The sequence below is a fragment of the Mobula hypostoma genome, chromosome 3 (genome assembly GCF_963921235.1).
Source record: "Mobula hypostoma chromosome 3, sMobHyp1.1, whole genome shotgun sequence".
Taxonomy (NCBI): Eukaryota; Metazoa; Chordata; class Chondrichthyes; order Myliobatiformes; family Myliobatidae; genus Mobula; species Mobula hypostoma.
This window is the reverse complement of record NC_086099.1, coordinates 40662954-40680053: the sequence shown is the minus strand read 5'-3', so window position 1 is coordinate 40680053 and position 17100 is coordinate 40662954. Positions and strand designations below refer to the sequence as shown.

Genomic DNA, 17100 nt, shown 5'->3' with positions numbered 1-17100 from the left:
TCCCGCTTGGTGACGCAATAATTTCAGTGCCGGACTCCAGAGCCCGGGTTCCTGAGTTCGACTCCAAGTCGGGTTGAGCGTCGAGCTAGCAACTCGGCCTCGTAAAAACAAGAATAGCTTGTTACGGAAATACCGTCATGACAGTGCCCTGATAACTCCACTGCCAAGTTAAGGGCTATTCTTCTCTTCAGACTCCTGGGATAAGTTTTGTAATTGGGGATCAAATGTTCAAATACATCCATGGATGAGGATAGCATTGTATACTGCAGTGATATCAATTTTATGTATTGCTGATATTGTTTAATGTGTATCAACTTAGAAGCTGAAGTTGTGTAAAAGGAAGGGGATGATGGTTTTGTAGTACACAGAATTTGATTGCCTGTATACAGAGTGTATGAATTCAGTAAGTAAATGGTACCTTTAACTTTATATAATGTACGTGTTGCACAGCTGCTGAGGGTTCATAGCAGTCCAATGAATAGTCAATATAATAGAGGAGGATCATAATCCTAAATTAAATATCTGGATCAAGAGGAGGGAGATGTTGGCCAGAAGGAACTACAGTCTGAAAATCAGTGAATTCGAATGGATCAAGGACAGTGGAAACAGACAGACCAATTGCCTTTGTTCTTGCCATGAGGGAGGAGATGGTGGCTGCTAGTATATGAAGAAGACTGAGTTCTCCATTTTGTGAATCAGTCACTTGTCTTGATCAGTGTTTTAAAGAAGACACAATGATGCCTCAGGTAATCTGCTGCACTAGGGATCATTTCCAAATAAGAAGTTATTTGTGAGGTGTTCTTTGGTTGGATATAACATGCAGGTTTGTGAATGTTGGTGTATGTGATTCAAGCATGTGGCTGATTGAGAACAAAGAGCTATAAATTACTGATTATCATTTGCTGGGTAGCGGGCAATAAATGGATGCTGGTCTGGAGCAGAGCCAATAAAAAGGTATTAAAGGTCAGATACCCGGCCTACAGCCAAAGACACTGGAATGCAATTTTTTAATTGGTAAGAAATGGATATAAAAGCAGACACTTCAAGTGTTCAGGTAGCAATAACTCTGTAGGGGACTAACAATCGGGGATGTGGAGATTCAAACGAGACTAGAGGAAGATATGGCCAGCAGCAGAAACTCCTTTTTAAATGGTAATATCCTTTCTGTCCTTTGTTCATGGAAAGTCAGGAAAACTTAGATGGTGTGCACACAGCTATTGGTTGTGTAAGTTCATGTGTTTTTTGCTTGAGAAAATAAAGGTACTTATCGGTAATTACAGATTCTCCCTCTGTGCCTCCCTGATAATTATTACAAGAGGTGATTCTTGTAACAGTATGAATGGTTAGCCCTCAGCTCCCCTTTAACATCCACTATCTTGCTTTAAAACTATGCTCCCTGGTTGTAGAAATCCTTATCATGGGAAATAAATACTGACAATCTATCCTATCTATTCTTTATTTTACTTACAGTGCCTATAAAAAGTATTCACCCCTCTTGGAAGTTTTCACGTTTTATTGTCTTACAACATTGAATCTAGTGAATTTAATTTGGATTTGTTGACAATGATCAACAGGAAAAGACTCTTTTGTGTCAAAGTGAAAACAGATCCCTATAAACTGATCTAAATTAATTACAAATATAAAACAGAAAATAATGATTGCATAAGCATTCATCCCATTTGAGCCAGTATATAGTAGATGCAGCTTTGTCAGCAATTACAGCCTTGAGTCTGTGTGGATAGGCCTTGATCAGCTTTGCACGTCTGGACACTTGCAATTCTTCCCCATTCTTCTTTACAAAACTGCTCAAGCTCTGTCAGATTACATGGGGATCATGAGCAAACACCCCTTTTCAAGTCCAGCCACTAATTCTTAATTGAATTGAGATCTGAACTCTGACTTGGCCACTTCAAGACATTAACTTTGTTGTTTTTAAGTTGTTCCTGTGTAGCTTTGGCTTTGTGCTTGGGGTCGTTGTCTTGTTGGAAAACAAATCTTCTCCTAAGTCAGCTGTGTACGTACATCTATTGATGCTTCTGGACACATCTTCAGTGATGTTCCTGGAATCATCGGGTGTTTCGGGTCTTTCAACATCATACAACCTCCTCCAGGTGACCCAGCCGGGGCTGATCAGACCCCAGCTTGTGTCCAGATGGCTAGCTACTTATGACTCCATGGCTCCCCTCTTCTAAGCCACAGCCATCTTGAGGCCCTCTCTGCTGCATCGGTGGTACTGCGGATGGCTCTCCTCTTCCTCTCTCCCTCGATGCCCAAAATGCTGAAGGCTCTAACTAGAGAACGGGCTACAAATCCAACCTCCACTGGGAGACACCTCGCTCTCCATCCAGCCTGCTGACAGTTGCTGACCAGTCCTGCGTACTTGGAGAGCTTCCTTTCAAAGGCCTCCTCCAAGCTATCTTCCCATGGGACTGTCAACTCCAGCAGCACCACTTGCTTAGTAGACTCAGACACTAGGACAATGTCTGGTCGCAGGGTGGTGGCTACGATATGGTTGGGAACTTCAGCTGCCCTTCGAGGTCCACCAACAGCTGTCAGTCCCTTGCAGAGGTCAGAATGCCTGCAGATGTTCTTTTGGCAGGTATTGGCTGCTCCCCAGCTCTGACAAAGGCAATGGTCTGCTTGGAGGATCGGGACCGCTTCGCCCACTCAACTCCTGTGCTGATGGCTTCAGCGATGGTCTTCAGGACCTGATCATGCCTCCACCTGTACCGTCCCTCACCAAGTGCCCTTGCACAGCCTCCGAGGATGTGCTCCCGGGTTCCTCGCTTGGAGCACAGTGGGCACGCAGATGCCTCTGCCTTGCCCCATGTGTGCAGGTTTGATGGGCTTGGAAGCACGTTGTACACTGCCTGGATGAGAAATTGGATGCGGTGTGGTTCGGCTTTCCAAAGATCAGCCCAGGTCACTTTCCTCTCAACCGCATTTTCCCATCTTGTCCAAGCTCCCTGTTGCTTCATTCCCACTGCCTTGCAGGCTCTCATCTCCTCCACTACTGCTCTCACCTCTTCCTGAACTAGACGACGCCTTTCCTTCCCTCTGGTGTCCATTTGGGGAGTTGGAAAGGATCCTAGCCCAGCTCGGCCTTGTGTGACCACTCCCACCGGCCTCCTGTGACGCAGCCTCGCCTCTGCCTCCTGAACAGCTTCCTCTGCCCTCCACTTCCTGCCAGTACTTACTTGGATCCCTGCTCTAGCCACCTTCGGGTCACTTGAGTCCCTATACTGTAGCACTTCTCTGGCTCTTGTTACCTTGAATTTTTCCTCCAAGGATTTGAAGGGCAGTTGCAGTTTGTTGTGGTGTCCATAGAGTGCGATGCTGCTCAGGCTCTTTGGCAGCCCCAGCCATCTCCTGAGGTGGTTGCTAACCCTCCTCTCTAAGGTTTCGACTGTCGAGATCAGAACTGCATAGACGAGGAGGGGCCACAGGATTCTGGGAAGAATGCCATGCTGATACACCGAGGCTTTAAACTTCCCAGGTAGGCCAGACTTGTCCACAGATTTCAGCCAGCCATCCAACTCGGTGCAGGTTGCCTGAGTGGATGTTGTGTCCCTTAAGGAGCTGTCAGTTATCTTGCAGATTGCATCAGGTTTTCCTCCAGAATTTCCCTGTACTCTGCTGCTTTCATTTTACCCTCTACTATCACAAGCCTTCCCGGGCCTGCTGCTGTGAAGCATCCCCACAGCATGATGCAGCTACCGCTATGCTTCATGGTAGGGATGTAGGGATGGTTTGTTTTTGATGTGCAGTGTTTGGCTTACGCCAAATATAGTGTTTAGTCTGATGGCCAAGAAGCTCAGTTTTGGTTTAATCAGACCATAGAACCTTCTTCCAGCTGACTTCAGAGTCTCCCACATGCCTTCTGGCAAACTCTAGCTGAGAAGTCATGTGAGGTTTTTAGAACAGCAGGTTTCTCTTTACTACTCCCACATAAAGCTGTGACTGGTGAAGCACCCAGGCACCAGTTGTGTGCCATCTCTACCATCTCAGCCACTAAAGCTCATTCTTCTAAACTCCAGCGAGTTCAAGCCCAGAGCCATCAAGCATTCCTCATTCGTTAACTATTTCATTCCTGGAATCATTCTCATGAACATCCTCTGGATGCTCTCCAATGCCAGCTCATACTTTTCTGGATAAGAGGTCCAAATTTGCTCACAATATCCCAAGTGTGGACTGACTGATGCCTAATAAAGTATTTGGAGGAAATACTTCCCTCACTGTTTGTTCTAAAATTGAATTTGTGCAACCTTTCACGCAGAACAAACAAAGCAAATTTTCAACTGCTAATTTTTCATCTGTACTTCAAAATTTTTTTTCCTGATTAATCCCATATTTTGAGGCTAATGATGTCACCAATGCAATGTGATAAAGCGAGCGTGGAAATAATTTAACTTTCATTCTTAAGAATCCACAAGAGTGCTATAAACCCATGCTTATCTCCTTCAGTGCCAAGCATGTACAAATCAGATGTCAGCTCAGAGTAGTGTTATACAGCCAACAAAGAAAATTACTTCATGTCCCTGAGCTAGATATATTTTCTTGTAAATTAGATTTTTAAGATCATTTTCCTAAGAATTACATTGGCAGAACATCTGCTATAACAACATCTGGATTTTGTATATTCCTTAATGCCTATTCCCAGAGCAGAGTTTAAGCCTTGAACATTAGAGATGATGAGCTTTCTTCATATTAATTTTTGTAACATCCAGTTCTCGTTCTTTGATTATAAGTCGTTTCTTATGTGCTTATGAGCAAGAATTTATTAATCTTCAAGCCTAATGTGCACTGTTGTTTAAGCATGTGTTGAACTTTTGGAAGTTATTACAGGACACACACCCAAGGTCAGCTATGTTAAAGTATTCCAGTTACTGCACAAAGTGTAGTGCATATAAATGTAAGTGAACGTTCTAGTCTGACTATGAAACAAGATTATATGAGAACTTCTTTTTGTTGAAAGTGAATCCGAAGCCCACCAAGTCTGTCTTGACTATCATGCACCCAGTACACTAAACTTACCCTGACCCATTTTATTCTACACACACTCATCAAATCCCCGAGAATCCACCTCTCACCGAACAATAGGAACAATTCACGGTGGCCGATTAACCTACTAACTCACATGTCTTTGTGCTGTGGGAGGAAACTGGAGTACCCAGGGGAAGCTCATCCATGCAGACAGTACTGGAGGTCAGGATTGAACCTCGGTTGTTGGAGCTGTGCCACTGATAGCTCTGTCTTCGTATTTTATTATGCAAGTAGCAACAGTAAAGAGCCAATAAAAACTATGTTGGTGTTGAGTTTGGGATGCTGCTGGCTGAAGGAGTATGTGAAGTAAGTAGCATGGCTCAACAACTGAAACAATGTTTAACTAAATCTCGGGCAGAAGTTGTTGGCTATGAAGCATGTGTGGTTCAAGAATCTGTATTGAGAAATGGAGGAAAAGATCTGCAGAGCAAAGAAACAAGCTCATTCAGAGAATTAGACCAGGATGGTGACTCAAGGGAGATAGTCTGTGTCTGGAACTAGCGAATGTCTGTCCATTATGAGCAGCCTGTGTCAGAGGCATCATTTAAGACATTAAAATATCTTGCATTAAAATACTTAAAGTATTTTGACTAGGCCATTATAAGAACCTACAATCAAGGTGAATACCAAGATAATATTGAATGAGTCTGGCAATGATAGAGAAGAATAGAATGAATGAGTTCAATGGAAAGAAATATCTACAAGCATCTTGCCTTTCCTTAGAGATGCTGCCTGAGCATCTTATGTTTGTTCCTTTCGATATTGTTTAATGTGGGGGAAATATGTTCAATAACATTTGGTAGATCTTTCTCAGCTTTTTCCTGAGATCCCCACCATCTCAGAAGCCAGCCTTCAACCTTCTTTGATTCATAGCACATGTTATCAAGATATCAACACTCATTACAGCAAAGGTTATTGCACATACCTGCTGTAGTGTTGAAGACCTGCACTGCAGAACTGACTGTGCCTTTTTCCAACCTTATTAATTGCCACGTATTCAGCCTACTCTCAGTCAGCAGCAGAGTGAAGCAAGGTATTGCTGATACTGGTTCCAAATGGCAGTAGGCACCAAAAACCCTGAGCACTGATGACTAATATGTATTTTCTGGGCGGCGTTCAGCTGCAGACCTGATCACAGCTTTGGTACAAAAATTATTGGAAATCTCAATTCCAGAGTTGGGATGAGAGTGACTCCACTTCACATGAAAGCAGCATTTTGTCAGGAATGGAAACAAGAAACTCTGGTCAATTAATATCAGGGAAAATACCTAAATGGCTGAACTCATGATCTGCCAAAAGGAAAGTTATGGAGGTTGTAGTTCTGAGAGCCAAATCATCCCAAACTCAGGACACCATTTTAGCTGTTCCTCCTTGGTCCAAACATCTCCAACTGCTTTATCAATGGCCTTTATTCTCTTGTAAGGGTGGGAATTGGGAATGTTTGCTGATAAGTGCACAATGTCAAATTGAATTTGCAACTCCTTAGCAAATGAAGCAGCCCCTAGCTGCATGCAGTAAGTCCTAGTCAACATTCTAGAATGGGCTGATAAATCAAAGAAATATTCATCCAACTGAAGTTCTGTCAATGACCACGTCCAATCACCTACTCTTCATATTTAATGTCAATACCGTTAGCATCTATGGTCACTTGAGTAGAAACTCTGCCGAATTGTATTTACAGGAATGGATCAGTGGCTGGGTATCTTGCCAACTGTGTCTCCTCTCCTGATTTCAAATCTCTACAAGGTACAAATCGGGTGTGTGAGGAAACACTTGCCATTTGCCTCAATGACCGTAGATCCAATAACACTGAAGAACATAAGATATATAACATGCAGCACAGGAACTGACCTTTTAGCCCACAAAGTCTGTGCACAACACAATGCCAAATTAAACTCAATCTTTTCTGTTTGCAAATGATCCATATCCTCCCCCCCCACCCTCGCCACTGCCTGCATATCTATGTGCCTTTCTAAAAGTCTCTTAAACATACCCACTGTACCTGCTTCCACCACTACACCATTCCAGGGACCTACTGTTCTGAGTGTAAAGAAAGTGCATTGCACATTTCCTGTAAATTTCACATTTCTCTTCTTAAAGGCTTGTGTGATAGTATTTGACATTTCCAATTTGGGTAAAAGACTTTGGGTCTACCCTACCTATAGCTTTAAGGTTAACACCACCCCACATAAACTACTGTTTGATTTGTATTTCATCCACCAAGCCAACTATTAACTTCCTCCTTCATAGGCACATTGTGGCAGCAGTTGCAAATACACTGTAATTACTCTCCTTGGCATTTCAGCTGTACTTCCCCAACCTTTTACCTCCAATACTAGTATCAAGGCACTGGATTGCATGAGAATACCATCATCTGCATTTCCCCCTTCAAATTACACATCATTCTGATTTGGATGTATATCACTTTCCTTAATTGTTGCTAGGCCCTAGTCCTGGAAGTCTCTGCCCAGTAGTAGTATGGGAATACCTTAACCATAATTAACACAGTTACTCGAGAAATCAGAACACTAGCACCTTCTTAGAGGCAGTTAGGGATCAGCATTTATTCCTGCTCTTGCCTGTAATCAGGCCAACAGAAATTAATTAAAATAAAGTGCTTTATTGTCTTATTCAAGCATTAATTGAGTTGGAAGTTTTCATAGAGAACTTCATTACCATGAGAAGGTAGTTCAAAACTGTTGAAAATCCAAGGAAGCATACTAGATTGGTCTGTCCTTACTAATCTCAGCCCAATGGTCTACAGTCAGTTTACAGCAAGTTGGATTTAAAAAATCATGATGTTGAAGTTGAAAAAGTTGGAGATGATCCAGAAAAAGAAAATCGGAGGAGATAATTTTGTGACTTCAAACAGGACAGAAGGAAAAAGAAGAGGTCCTTGTGGGAGTGAGAATACAGAGGAACAAAGATGGACAGCCTTAAGAAAATAACTAACAGGAATTGTCAAAATGAGTTTTTGGCATCCAATAATGTACAAAATACAGTGTATAATTGTTACTATTATTGTTACCTCTGAGAGTTATTGGCATGTGTTAAGTCTTATTTGAACAGTTTAGTGTGTACAAGAAAAACTCTAAGAAAATAGTGGGCAAGAATACACATTCAGGGGCTATTTTACTAGGCATCCCCTGTACCTAATAAAGTGGCCACTGATGTATGTTTGTAGTCTTTTGCTGCTGTAGCCCATCCATTTCAAGGTTCGATGTGTTGTGCATTCGAAGATACACTTCTGCACACCACTGTTGTAATGTGTGCTTACTTGAGTTACTGTCTCTTTCTTGTCAGCTTAAGGCAGTCTGGCCATTCTCCTCAAACATGAGAAAATCTGCAGATGCTGGAAATCCACGCAACACACACAAAATGCTGGAGGAACTCAGCAGGCAAGGCAGCATCTATGGAAAAGAGGACTCAGACATCCCGATGAAGGGTCCTGGCCCAAAACATCAACTGTTTACTCTTTGCCAGAGATGCTGCCTGGCCTGCTGAGTTCCTCCAGCATTTTGTGTGTGTTGCTTGGCCATTTCTCCTTTCTCATTAACAAGACACTTTCATCCACTAAGCTGCTAACCACTGGATGTTTTCTGTTTTTTGTACCATTCTCTGTAAACTTTAGAGACTGTTGTGTGTGAAAATCCCAGGAGATATACGATACTCAAACCACCCCATCTGGCACCAACAAGCATTCCATGGTCAAAGTCACTTAGATTACATTTATTCTCCATTCTGATGTTTGATGTGAACAACAGCTGAAACTCTTGACCATGTCTGCATGCTTTTATGCATTGAGTTGCTGCCACATGATTGGCTGATTAGATATTTGCATTAACAAGCAGGTGTACAAATGTACCTAATAAAATGGCCACTGCATGTATATTGTAACATATTCACAACTATAAAGACAATTACCCTGGAGCCACAAATGCATAACAAATGTGGGAGTTTATATGAGGTCTATCTCGAGAGTTGATCCATTGGAAGCAGTGATGCCTGGATTAGACAGTTCAGCAGTATAGTTCATAGTAAAAAGAAAGGAAACCAGAGTGAGTGAATTTATAGTTGGTTGGATTTACAAGCCTATGTCAATGTAAATATTTAACAGCAAAATTTCATGTATAAAGACAATTCATTTCAGGTTATAAATTCAAGAGATTCTGCAGATGCTAGAAATTCAGAGTAACACACAAAAATGCTGGAGGAAGTCATCAGGTCTGGCAGTAACTATCGAAAGGAATAAAGAGTCGACACTTCAGTGCTTTGAGATATCATGATATAAAAAGAAAAGTGGAACTAGATACTTATTTTCATAAAGGCATTTCCTGACCACAGAATATCCTTAAGCCAGTTATCTAATTTGAAGTGGTTTTTCAGGTAATAATTTAATGCTCAGTATGGGCATGATGCTACAAGGAGCCACATGATAGTTACTAGAACATTTATTTTAGTTGGTTGAGGGTTAAGTATTGATGTCTAGATGAAATTGTCTACTCTTCCCTGAATGGATACCATGTTCAAATTTTCTGCTAACTTAAAATGGGTTGGTACTGTTGTAATGTTAAGGTATTTGGAATACCAGATTTCTTGTTAAGTATTCTTTGATGTTCATCAGAAAGGCTAGGCATACAGCACCTTCTGAATCAGGTTATGAGGCATTCCCTGGACATGGTTTTTGTGTATGGTTTTGAAGCTGAACTTTCTGACTAAGAAATGAGCATGCTGTTATTTTTAATCTAAATCCATCTGCACAAACAGATCATAAACCTCAGTAGATTCATCTGCTGCACCGAGTGTTCACCGAACATGAATCAATATTAATCTGTGGTCAAACAAAAGGAAAAACATTTGTAAAAGTGAGGGCCATTGTGGTTGCAGAAAGTGTTTTGAGCACCATTACTTTGAGCTGCGGAATGATAGAATGCTAACATTTGACCACAATTCTCCACATATGGGAAGAAGATTTTGCTATTATTGGTGTAATTATAAACACATGTATAAAGAATGCATTTATGATTTTGTTACCAATAACAAAAAAGACAAAATCTTCTCTTCTTATTTCAGCTCTTCAGTCAGAATGGTGCACAGCTGGCTTCATTACAAGAAGGTAGGAAAATCATGAGTAATATCAATCCAATGTTAATGAAAAAGCAAAGGAAGGGATTGGCAGAATGACAGGACTGCACCGTTATCGAAAAGTCAATTTTGATTACATCAGTAGAATCAGGGTAACAAGCATGGTAGTTAATTGTTTTTTTCAAAGCCTTGATTGAAATAAAAGTCACTGGCTTTGCTCACATAGTCTATGAGATGACACTTTTTACCAATGATTAATCAGGAAATTACATGTTGTTCTCCATATCGTACTGCCCAAACTTGTATATCTAGACTGTTAGGACACAAGGTCTATGGTCACCTCTGATTGATGGAGGCCTCTCAATTGGGAAATTACATAAGTTGATGTGATAAGTTTATCATTATTGGATATCTATTGATAGACAAATATTTTCTCCAATCTTGTATATAAAAATCTTCTGGAATAATTGTAAACATGAGGCATGTAGGAAACCCCAAATTTGTGGTGAAGGTTTCTTGTTAAGTGTAGAAGATACAATGCACCTACCTTAGTGAAAGAACAATATGTAGTAAATAAACAGCAAGGTTAGGCAACATATTTGGATAGAGCAGCACCCAATAATTAACGTCAATGATCTCCCAGATGATACCTGATCCATTCTCCATTTCCTGATTTTATTTCAGATATCCACTATCCACAGTATAATGCAAAGTTTAAAACAATGTATGCTGTCATAAAGTAGTCAAAGAACTAAATCGTATTACTTCTCTTCTTCATAACAGCAGTCTTAATTTCTTTAACACGAGGAATTTCAGTGCCCTCAGATGCTCTGTATGTGGCATGGGTGCTCCTAATTCTATTTCAGTAAGCTGGTTCTGTAATTTTGGGTTGTATTATTGTCTGGTATACTTGGCTAAAGTTTCTATTCCGATACATTTCTAATGATCAAGTTCCTGATATGAACGTTAATAACTGCAGGAAACTCGTGGTGCTAGAAGTCATTGGCTTGCCAGAGTAGCGCACAGGAAAAAAAACATGCTTAATCATTGGAAGAGAGGGATATTTGTTGTGTGAGAATGGTGCAAAGCATGAAAATGACACTTCAGATTAAAACTAGCATCTACAGGTAATACTTTTTGCACAAATATCTGGATCTATGCACACTGATGAAAAGATAACTAAATAACTGAAAGAATCAAAGAGGATTTTTTCATGCAGAGCCCTTTATCCACATATGTGGAGATTATATACAGGATCCTGATCTTAATTGGTAAGAAAATGCACACATCAGAAAAAAACCAGACAGATACTACAGCAATTTTATGGTATTATCCATGTCAATTCTTCAGGGTAGTAACTCAATTTCAGAGGAACTGAATGTCAGGCTTGTGCAAAACAGACAGTCAATATGATCATGCCTGATTTGTTCTATCACCTCAAAGGAAGTTTGGCCTCAGCATGTTTACGTTATTATGCCTGCCAGAGGTTTATAACTTTAGTTTTGACTTAAAATTACTGAAAATTTGCACACATTATAAAAATAAGCACTACCAACCCTCATTCCTTCCCAACGAGAAATGGCTCGCAAGGGCCTCAAAGCACGCAATGTTCTCAGGGATCGCAGGGATTTGAAGGCCTGAATGCTGCTGCCCAGCATACTGAGCCACCCAATCTGCGAGGAAAAGAAAAAGCATTGAAAATATAGTTGACTACTTACACGGTCTCATATGATTACATAAAGTCAGCAAATTAAATCTAAATCAACTGTTATTTTGTAAATTAGTTGTCATTTTTAAAGTTTTGGAATTTCTTTGAGTGCAATTCCAATGTTTCGTGCAGAAAGTAAAAAGAACAGAGCAATGAAGTCCAATATCCACATCCAGCTTGGACAGAAGACCTGTGCTGATTAACTGGCTGGAGTGTTCACCAATATCTTTAACCACTTGCTTCAGCAGTCTGAGGTACCCATCTGCTTAAAGCAGGCTTCAGTTATACCGATGCCTAGGAAGAACATGGGAACGTGCCTCAATGACTAGCGCCCAATAACAGTTACATCCGCTGTGATGAAGTGCTTCGAGAGGTTGCTGACTAAACTTATTGACTGCTACCTGAGAAGCGCCTGAGATCCACTCTAATTTTCTAACCACCATAACAGATCAACAGCAGATGCCATTTCATTGGGTCTTCACTCAACCCTGGAACATCTGGACAGGGAAGATGCATATGTACATCAGAGTGCTGTTCATTGATTTCAATAATACCATCTCCTCAAAACTAATCAATAAGTTTCATAATCTAGGCCTCACTACCTCCTTGTACAAATGGATTCTCAATTTCCTCATTTGCAGACCCCATTCTGTTAAGACTGGCAAAAACATTTCCTCCAGAATCTCCATCAGCAAAGGAGCACCACATGGCTGTGTGCTTAGCGCTACTCGCTTTATACTTATGACTGTGAGGCTAAACACAGATACAAAGCCATATTTTAGCTTGTTGACTGACAACATCACTGTTGGCTGAATCAAAGGCACAGATTAGTCAGCATATAGGAGGGAGATAGAAGATCTAATTGAGTGGTGCCATCTCTCACTCTCACAACCTGTCACTTAGTGTCAGCAAGGTCAAGGAGCTGATCGTTGACTTCAGGAGGACAAAACCAAAGGTCTATGAGTCAGTCCTCGATGGGGGATTGGAGAAGGAGAGGGTCGGCAACTTCAAATTTCTCAGTGTTATAATTTCAGGGGATCCATCCTGGTTCCAGCACGTAATTTCGGAGAAAGAATATCAATGCCTCTACTTTCTTAGAAGTTTGTGAAGATTCGGCGTATCATCTAAAACTTTAACAAAATTCTATAAATGTGCAATTGACTAGTTGCATTACGGCCTGATATGGGAACACCTATGTCCTTGAACAGAAGTAAAGGGTACGACCCAGTCCATCATCAGGTAAAACCATACCCACCACCGAGCACATTTACACAGAGCACTGTTGCAGGAAAGCAGCATCCATCATCAAGGACCCCCACTATCCAGGACATGTTCTCTTCTTGCTGTTGCCATCAAGAAGAAAGTATGGAAGCCTCAGAACCCACACTGCCAGGTTCAGGAACAGGTATTACCCCTCAACCATCAGACTCATGAACCAGAGGGAATAACTTCACTCAACTTCAATCACCCAATCACTGAACTGTTCTCACAACCCATGGGCTCAATTTCAAGGACTCTTCATCTCACGTTCTCGATATTTATTGCTTATTTATTTGTTTATATTATTATTATTATTATTGCATTTTTATTTTCCCTCAGCTCAAGCCGGTAAAACTTGAGGTATGGGCATAGCCAAGCACACTCATTCAAATTAGTGATCATTTCTTAATTTTTCTGGGTTGTGCTCTCATTTAAGTTTGGTGGTGTGTACTTCTTATCCGAATTGCATATGCTCATGTGGATTCCATAATCCTGCTTTTATTGATGAAGATATATCCTTTTGTCCAGATATTATTAATCTTGAAGTGTTTGAGTGTACATAGTGTTTTCTAAAATATGTCATTTCTGTTCTTATTTTTCTTTGTAAATTTTCCAGATTGGTTTTGGACCAAATTATTATGCCAAAAGAATGTGTTAATCTGGGTAGAGTGAAAATGTTTATTGCCTTTGTTATATTTTTACTATTGAGCTCTGTTTGGCAGAGCTTCTTAAGGCTTGAAGTATATTCTGCCGAAACTTTTCCCCTATGATCTATTTACTCTGCTTTTTAATATCCCAGACGCTTATATATTTCATATTAATTCATTGTTTATATTGTACCCTGCTGCTCTGTTTTATATTCTACTAAATCTATTGCACCTTTCTTTACGTTTACTGTTCTGCATTTATCTAGTCCACGGTTCATGTTTATAACTTTTAATGATAGTTCTATTGTTTGAAATAATTGCTCGAGCTTTACTACTGAAGGAGCATATAATTTCAAATGGTCCATGTATAGAATGTGTGTCAAGGTATAATTTGTTTGGTTGTCTCTTATTTGATACTCTGTTTTCATCCAATTCAGTAAATTAAAGAGTGAGTTTAAAGCTAGACAAAACCATCCTGGGCTTAAAGAGTCACCTTGTAAAATTCCTTGCAACACACACAAAATGCTGGAGGAACTCAGCAGGCCAGGAAGCATCTATGGAAAAAACACCAACTGTACCTTTTTCCTTAGATGCTGCCTGGCCCGCTGAGCTCCTCCAGCATTTTGTGTGTGTTGCTCGGATTTCCAGCATCTGCGAATTTGGGTTGTCTGTAAAATGCCTTGTTTTATTTTGATAATGGTGGTTGTTCTTTTTTGGTTGTTAATAGATAAGGTTAATATAGTACTCCAAACTTCAACGGATGTTGCACTCTTTACCACACTATCCACTTGTGTTGCCACTTTCAGGGAGCTATAGACTTGCACCCCAAATCTCTCCATACATCAGTGCTTCTAAGGGTTCTACCATTTACTACATACTTTCCTCCTACATTTGGCCTCCCCAAGTGTATCACCTCACAGTTGTCCAGATTAAATTTCACTTGCCATTTTTTTGCTTCTATTTTCAACTGATCTATTTCCCACTGTATCATTTGAAAACTTGCCTCACTGACCACAGCCCTCCTAATTTTTGTGTTATTTATACAGTATATGTCACAAACAGCAGAGGTCCTTGCTGACCCTTGCGTAACAGCACTGGACACAGACCTCCTGTCAAAGTGACACCACTCCACCGCTAGCTATCCTCTGTGTTCTATAGGCAAACCAAATTTGAATCTAATATGCCATGTTTCCATTGATCCCATGTGTCTTAATCTTCTGGATTAGTTTACCATAAAGAACCTTGTCACATGCTTTATTAAGGTCCATGTAGACAAATTCTACTGCCCTATGCTTATGAATTATCTTCTTCACCTCCTCAGAAAACTCAATAAAGTTTGTAAGACATGACCTCCTCCACATGAAGATAAGCTGACACTCCCTAATAACTCCACACTTCTCCAGATGTGTAAATCCTATCCTAAGAATATTCTCCAATAACTTATCTACCACTGACGTAAGGCCCCCTCTTGTCTATTATTTCCCAGTTTGTCTTCAGTGCCCTAATTAAGTATGCTTCTTTTTTATACATCATAGAACTCTGAGTAACTAGAGGTGGTACTGTCAACAGTATTATAATTCAGAAGTACTCTTAATTACTCCTATGTTCTATCTGTGGACTTATGGATTTTTATGATTCTAGAAGATCTTCTTTTAAAATTTTTCAGTCAGAAAACATCCAAAATATCAGTAACTGTGTAGGTTTGAGCAAATGACAAAAAGAGAAGAGAGATCAACTATGGTCCTTTCACTTGATAGATGACTGTTGTTTCTCTCCACGGGGCACTAGAGTATTGTGTGTGGGAAGGAATTAGAGGAAGAGAAAATAGTTTATCTCCAAAAGATTTCAGATCTCTAATGTTGTTTAGATATTTTTGTGTTGACATGTTGTATCTTGTAATTTAATGGACGTGCTCCTCACAGTGAAATCTTATTCTGACAATAGCATAACCAAATGTAGCATAATCACAAGAAGTAACTTGCAACATTGAAAATAATAGATTGACAGATAAGTATTGAACTGATCTCAGTTTTTCAGACATCACACCAATAATACAATGAATAAGTAAATGTTCTTTTTATCCACTATTGGGTTAAGATAATAAAGATCCTTTTAAAATCACAGGTGACTACTCATCGTATATGTGCCTAGTAGTGTCCCGGTATGAGCCTGACTGAATTTGAATATGTTCTCATCTAATACTGACATATGTGCATTTTTCCAGAAGTCCTAAGAACCCAGTATGTTTGGGAAGTTCTGCTAAGTTACCCTCCTCTCTTTAAGTAAAAAATGCTGAAGGACTTGGTTCCAATCATATCACCACCAAAAGATTTTATGCTTTTGGGGACACTAAGTGATAAACTTAAACAAATTATATGATATCTAAGATAGAATGTTTTTGGTGGAAATTAGGACAGATTGAACTGATGCAATTTTGCTTGCTGACATGAAGTGCATGGTCTTGGACTTCACTGCTGTGATTCCAGCACAATAAATATTTGATGTTATTTGGTTTGGTGAAGAGAGGAGAGTGGTGCAAATCAGAGATAACAGTCCTCTTTAGGGACAGAGATGAAATCAGTGAACAAGTTACATTATTTAGTTTCTAGGTGATAGGAGATCCCTTTAATCTGGAAGTAATACATATATATTGTTTTAAAAAGGCAAAGCTACAGTTGTCACAATACTGTATAACTATTATAGCTAAATTAAGTGACAAAAGCATTTTATAAAAGTATGTTTCCCATCAAAATAATTTGTCTGGTGTTTACAATTCTGTTTACTTTGAATAAGACATCTGTATGTAATGAGATAATTCACTGCTGTAGCTACACGACTAACCCACAGATGTGTATCAGGTGTTTATAAGAAGATGTTTCTCCAGGCAGTTTCCATACATCTTACATTTGTTAAGAAACACACATTGTCCTTTGAACACTAATATCTTCTGAATAAACAACCATGCTACATATTGAAAAATGGTGTGCAGATGTTCACTAATTATTACAAGCCTGAGAACTGAATCAAAATCCTATTCTTTACTAACAACTTGTAAAGTAATCAAAGCAAGATTAACACATGAAAAATTACTCCAGAAGGGGCATTAACACTAAAACCAATAGACAAAACTTACCACCACAAGAAAGAAATCCAGTAATGTCCAGACATTTGTAAAATAGTCTGTTAAGCCAAGTCCCAGTACCTTAACAATCATTTCAAAATTGAAAAAGAAGGTGTAAAAGTAATCCAGATACTTCAGTGCCAGCTGGACCTTTTCATCTTTTTGCAAATATTTGTCATCTAATGTCTACAAGGATAAAGAAGATATTCTTAAACATATTAAATCTACCAATAGAA

General features: G+C 39.8%; 1 protein-coding gene across 1 annotated transcript in view; it reads right to left on the bottom strand.

The window, feature by feature from the left end:
- LOC134343336 (sodium channel protein type 9 subunit alpha-like) overlaps nucleotides 1-17100 on the bottom strand; it is a 144054-nt gene that overhangs the window by 55024 nt on the left and 71930 nt on the right. The window contains exons 13-14 of the mRNA XM_063042020.1: nucleotides 16868-17050; nucleotides 11685-11801 (exon numbers count right to left, since the gene is read on the bottom strand). Of these exons, the coding sequence (XP_062898090.1) occupies nucleotides 11685-11801; nucleotides 16868-17050 (300 nt within the window). The remainder of the gene's footprint in view (nucleotides 1-11684; nucleotides 11802-16867; nucleotides 17051-17100) is intronic.